At 40.9% G+C, this 6,134-nt stretch overlaps 1 protein-coding gene across 1 annotated transcript; it reads left to right on the plus strand.

Moving 5' to 3' along the window:
• Nucleotides 1-3,207: 3,207 nt before the first annotated feature.
• Nucleotides 3,208-5,995, plus strand: LOC128371900 (protein ABHD15). Its single transcript, XM_053332291.1, has 3 exons — nucleotides 3,208-4,042; nucleotides 4,390-4,619; nucleotides 5,025-5,995. The coding sequence occupies exons 1-3, from the start codon at nucleotides 3,293-3,295 to the stop codon at nucleotides 5,749-5,751; spliced, it is 1,707 nt and encodes a 568-aa protein (XP_053188266.1). The 5' UTR covers nucleotides 3,208-3,292; the 3' UTR covers nucleotides 5,752-5,995.
• The last annotated feature ends 139 nt before the right edge of the window (nucleotides 5,996-6,134 follow it).

A 6,134-nucleotide genomic window follows, 5' to 3' on the forward strand; every position in this document is an offset into this window, starting at 1 on the left:
TCTAGACTTACCTTACAGGTCTCGCTGTCTCCGGTACACTAAATGTCCCACTCTACTTCATTTATAAAGCCTCATGACTGGGACAGAGGCGTGACTGTTCCGGCAAGCATTAAACCTGTTAAACGTGTAAAACAAAGAGTGTGAATAACTGTGATTGTTTTTTAGTTTCTTCTGCTAAAACATGGTTACACTTAAAGTGAAAGTGGCTTATTACCATGAAAAAAATAGTGTAATAGTGTTATATTTAGTTTATTCATGATTAATAATATTCATTATTTTATCTGGACATACCAGGTTTATTTGGTGACATCACTTTTTCCCCCTGTGATGTCCACATGCAGTGATTCATGCTGTGAATTACCATAACAAAACTGGTCATGTGAGGTATTATCACACCCTGGCTTTCTGTAAAACCATGACTCTACAAGGAAATAAGTATTAAATGACATTATTGTGAAATTTCCATTCAAACATTTTGTGTTGCTGACACAAACTTGACATTTTTGTTTGTGATTAGAAAAAAAACATTTTAATGACTTACTTAATAATGTATAATTTTATGATCATTTATTTAACATTATCTTTATGTATATATGTATTACCATCATAATCAAGAAATAAAAATGGGTGATAAGAAAATAATTATCAAGATGTTTTTCACTTATTTAGTAATTTAGCTTTCTTTAAAAAAAAAAGGAAAAAAAGTGGGGAGAAGTTATTCATAAAAGTGTAGCTGTTGGAATGTCTTTGAACAACATTTGCACATTTCTTTTAAATAAACTATTCTCAATTATTTTATATAAAAATGCTAGTGTAGATATGTAGGGGGTGCAGATAAAACAGAAACATCTGCAGGCAGGACATAGATCAGATCAAACAGACAGATTGATTCTCTGGGGTTTATGAATCATTCTTAATCTGCTCCCTCACGTGGGACTAATTTGCTCAGCTGAATTCTTTCATTTTCATTTCTCACAATCATGGGTGTGAATCAAACTTAACAGTTGCTGATGGTATGTGAACAATGACAGACATAAGTTATATCACACAACTACTGTGACTGGAAGTGTAGTCAGCAGCCATAGTAGCAGCTCTGTGAGGCTGTACTGAAGCACAGCATAACATGCTCAGAGTCACATCTGAATTTAGCAGAATTAATACTGTGTAGCATAGAACATTGCAGAGACATACATCACTGTTGAAAAACAACAGAAAAAAGAGGTAATGAATCATGATGGCTCCTTTATTAGATTTAAGACTTTATTACGCTCAAGGAAAAATTCCTTTCCATAGCATTGCACAGAGAGCGGTACAAACTCAGGCCTATTTAGCAACATCAGCTTCATTGTTGATTTTCATTGTGCTTCTCTCTTCTATCCTCCCCTCTCTATTCCAACCGGTCGAGGCAGATGGCTGCCCACTCTGAGTCTGGTTCTGCCTGAGGTTTCTTCCTGTTAAAAGGGAGTTTTTTCTTGCCACTGTTGCCAAGTGCTTGCTCATGTGGGAGTGTTAGGTCTCTTTAAAGTTAAAACCTGGAGAGTTCGGTTTAGAACCTGCTCTATGTGTAAAGTGCCTTGAGATAACTTTGTTGTGATTTGGCGCTATACAAATAAAGATTGATTGATTGATTGATTTATTGATTGATTGCTGATTAATGCAGCTATGACTGCAGGAATCAGGCTTTTCCAAAGTGAACCCTTCTGCATCCTCAATGCTCTGTAACAATACCCAGAGGATATTAGGATAAGGTGGTGATTGAGTGGATGTATCATATCCTGTGCTACTGAGTTTGCAAAGCGTGCATGGCTTTATTGTTAAGTTCTGGGGGGTTGGGTTGGGTGCGGGGAGAACAATTATCCTGGCAGCAGTGTTGGTTATGCGTGTGAGTTTGGCTGGGTTTGTAATAGATAAGTCATTAAAGAAGCAGGTGGAACAGAGCCAGGTGAACATGTGTGGACTTGAGTAGCTCTGAGTGTCCACTGAGCACCATCACAACAAAGGAAAAGTCAAAATCAAAATCATTAGGATGCATCATGTGACCATTATGAATTTTTGTAGAAACATTTCACTTCAATCCAGCCAACAGTTGTTATATTTTAGTTTTGGTTTAAAGTGAAAGGTCACACACAGGAAACTTTTATGATAAGATAAAAGTCCCCTTCCACTCAGTAATGTGTGTGTTGCTTCTTGTTACTTCTCTGTGATGTTTGAGCTTCACTGTGCAGAATGAGTTTGACACCAGAAGGCTGTTTTCACATTCATCTGCTGGTGTGGATATGGTATGGAAAACTGAGAATTTCAGTGTAGAAGGAGACATTTTGTGTGATTTTTAGTTTAAGTTAATTGACCTTTTTTTTTTTTGGGAGGAGGGGGGGGGGGGGGGGGGGGGCGGCACCAGTAACATCTTTAATGGTAAATCTTGACCATTAATGTATGAATCTGATAATGTCATATTGGGTGATAATCTTTTACCTTGGATTGCTTATTATTTGTATAAGTGTTGTAAGAAAGACATAATGAAGCAGATATTTTACAGTTAAACAAGAGACTTTATCATGCTAACATTAACACTATAACATTTTTAACCTCAAACTTCACTGGAAATTCAATTACAGTACTATAAAAACTGAGTTGTTTTTTTTTGTGTCTGGCAAAATTAAACAAAAAAAAAATACTAATACTGACATATGTGATGTATTAATATATAGCCACTATACTGGTCAGTCTCATCAGTTTATGAAGTGGGATGCTGGTGATAAAAAATGGACCTGCTCTGATGCATGTGACTGTCATTATGTCCATTATTTTATTCAGCAAGTAAAAAGCTTCCCTGAACGTGTCCACTCATAACTGACTTTAAACAAGGCTAAGAATATATTGTTAGATTAGTTTTAGTTTTATAAATGTCAAATAAACTTTTACAAGGACTGCAAGTCTTTAATGTCACTGCTATATCAGCAATGTAAACTGATAAACTGGGGAAGCAGGTTAGCATTAATGGGACAGATTTATGTGGCCTGTGTTTGTTCAGTTTCTATCTTAGCTTAAGCTTGGAGTAAATGATTTATGGAGGGCGGAGAAATGACAGGGGCAGGAGAAATTGCAAGGGGGGGGGGGCAACAATTGACATTAGTTCCTATATCTTCTTGGATTTATTCACAAACTGGGGGCAAAAAGACGTTTGTATTTTTATACAAGTCAGGAGTTTTTACAATATGGCAGTCTGAGGTTAAAAACTTTGCTGTGAAAACATTGGATTTGATGTGAAAGTACAATTGCACTGTATTCACCAATGGCAGCCTTTGTATTGGATTGCTTGTTCTGTTTGCTCCCGTCTCTGTTACTGTTGGTGCTGTCTCTGGCTCTCCGCTGGCCGAGAGTGAGCTGCTGGACAAGGCTGGCTGTCAGGGCTGCAGGCAGGAGACTCTGGGTCATCATCTGCCTGATCCTGGAACTACCGCTAGACAGAAACACAAGAAAATGGACAGAGGAGACAGGATCACCAGGGACAGATATTTTGTCTGGGTCAGCCCAGACATCAGATAGACCCATGCTGATTTGCAAACCCACTGCTCTCGCCAAATATCTGCTGCAGCATTGTGGCTCTCTGGCCAGGCCGAGACTAGCCAACTGGCCCAGAGGAGACCCCCACCTGCAGACTCTGTCCAGCCTGCTGTTTGGACAACACAGAGACACATTACAGTTCACTAGAGAGCATCTGTTACTGAGGGATGGAGGAACAGTAGCTCTGGACTGGGCTGTGGGAACAAGACTGGGTGAGGTGGTTGGGAGGAAGAGGTGGGAGGGGAGAAAGGAACATCAGTCAGGGGGGAAAACTCCAGGCTGCTTCACCATAACACCTCCAGTCCTCCTCCTCATCCCACAGTCCTGGGGAGGGATAACACCTCACCTAAAGGCGCTGTGCCATTTGGCCATTTGTCAAGGGTTCTATGTGGTGGTGTTTCACCCTCGAGGTACAGCAGGCTCACCAATGACCATGGCACGAATGACTGAGTTTGGAGACCCAGCTGATCTTGAGCAGGTACAGAAAGATTTTTTTTTATTGTGGTTTGCCCCAAATGACACCCTCTTATTTCATCAATGTATGTTTTTATAAATGATGATTTCATGAGACTGTTGTGCATTTGTACTGAAAGATTGGTCGATAAATTAATTAAAGTTGATGGCCAGAAAATGAGCCATTCTGATAGTAGATAACAATAATGCATAAAATTGTTCCAGTTTTTTCAAAGGGGACGATTTCCTTTAGGTTTTAGTCTGGTTGGAATTCTCACTTCAGAATCTGGGAAATTCATTATTTTATGTGGGAGTATATTTTGCTGATTCAGTGTTTTTGAAAAATTACCTGACAGTGATGATATGTTTCAGGCGATTGCTTATATCCATAGCTGCCACCCGTCCTCCATGCTGGTCGCAGTGAGCGAGGGTTCGGGCTCAGGGATTCTTCTTTCCTACTTGGGGGAGTGTGGATCAAGTTCTCACCTGACAGCAGCTGCAGCCATCTCACCTGTACTCCTGGGCCAGCTGTGGTTTGAAACAGCTATGCCGCCTATTTATCGTTCGGGAGTGCTCTTTCACCGGAAACTGCAGCTGAGTAGGTGAGGGAAATTAGAGAAAGATGAAAATGCAATGCATGCTGAGATGCATCTTTCTCTTTTACTACCAAATATCACTGATTAGACCTTTCAGCCTGACCTGTCCCACATTAGGAAATGCACATTATCTGGAACAATCTGGCACAAGGAAAACTTTTCTGTTTTCTTTTTTTTTCTCAGAGTCTGACATTTGCATTCTCTTTTCTGATATGATTATAAAAGACCTCAGGGATTTCAGGATGGGATTGGGTGTGGTTATGAGCTATTGGCTTTGTATCAATATGTATCTTTGAAATGACCATTTCAAAAATTGAAACTCTAATTCACCTTACCTACAGATATGAGTGCCATAAGGACATAATCATAACAGCTTATTCTTTTTCATTCTTCACTTGTTGCCATCATAAGATATGGCAGTTCCTTCAGAGCAGTGCTGGATGTGGATCGGGCCCTCAGCTGTTCCTCCATCAGAGACTTTGAGGAGACTCTTTTTTGCTCATCAGTCCATCATCAGCGAGCACCCCCCAGACCTCCAACAAGCTCTCTAAACTCTGGTCTGAGCTCAGGATCTTCTTCCCCACGGGGTCTGGCACCCTCAGTGGCCTGGGGACTGGGCGAGAGGGCTTCCCCAGCCCAGGACTGGAACAGCTACTGGGAGAGGAATGAACCACTGAGAGATGCAGATGAGGTGGCAGTGCCTGTGCTCTGCATCTGCAGTCGTGATGACCCTCTCCTCCCACCAACCTGCACCTTGCCCCTTCCCCTTTTCCAGAGCAACCCTTATTTCCTTCTGGTGTTGACAGACAGAGGAGGGCACTGTGGGTTCAGTCTGGAGAGCCAAGAACAGAGTGAGGGAGGGAGGATCGGAAAGGAGGAGGTAGAGGAAGGTAACTGGAGTCATATCGTAGTTCTTGAGTACTTCAGAGTCATGGCTGATTTTCTGAAAGGAGAGGAGAAGGATGGTCCTACAGGAGAGTATAGTCATGCCGGGCAGAGGAGCAGGATCAGTAACCTGGCCCCACCTCGTAGGAGGAAAGCCACCATGATGAGGAGACCAAGACCTCAAGTATCTGGAAAGATCTTTGTGGAAGCAGAGGAAGAAAACTTCACCTGGAAGAGGTCATACACACGCTGAGGGGAAAGAGAAGGTGGACGATGATCTGCAGAGAGGGATTTCAACAACTTTGGGTTTTTACTGATCATTGTCAAGTCGTTTTCTGATGGTTCTGATGAAAGGAAAATCATCGAAACAGCTGGACAAGAAAATCAGCTAAATGAGCAATTGTTGGGAGGGAAAATGATTCTTCTTTGCTGGGCCTAGAAAAAAAACATACATATTCTCAGAAGATGGCTTTCCTTGTTACAATAAATATTTAAATGTAAATGTAGCTACTGCTGTGAGAAAATCCCCTGTGCATTGAGTCAAAGAGAGGATATGCAAACTAAACAAGCAATTTGGCATAAAATACACTTTTTTATTTCTGCTGTATGAATTAAAAATTGGATCAAAATACCTCA

This window comes from Scomber japonicus, chromosome 13 (genome assembly GCF_027409825.1).
Source record: "Scomber japonicus isolate fScoJap1 chromosome 13, fScoJap1.pri, whole genome shotgun sequence".
In the NCBI taxonomy this organism is placed as follows: Eukaryota; Metazoa; Chordata; class Actinopteri; order Scombriformes; family Scombridae; genus Scomber; species Scomber japonicus.

What these genes read in the sequence shown, in the direction of transcription:
- LOC128371900 (XM_053332291.1), top strand. Translation starts at nt 3,293, where the DNA reads ATGGCAGCCTTTGTATTGGATTGCTTGTTCTGTTTGCTCCCGTCTCTG. An exon ending in ACCCAGCTGATCTTGAGCAG is followed by an intron (nt 4,043 to 4,389) that starts GTACAGAAAGAT and finishes GATATGTTTCAG; the next exon opens with GCGATTGCTTATATCCATAG. An exon ending in CGGAAACTGCAGCTGAGTAG is followed by an intron (nt 4,620 to 5,024) that starts GTGAGGGAAATT and finishes TGCCATCATAAG; the next exon opens with ATATGGCAGTTCCTTCAGAG.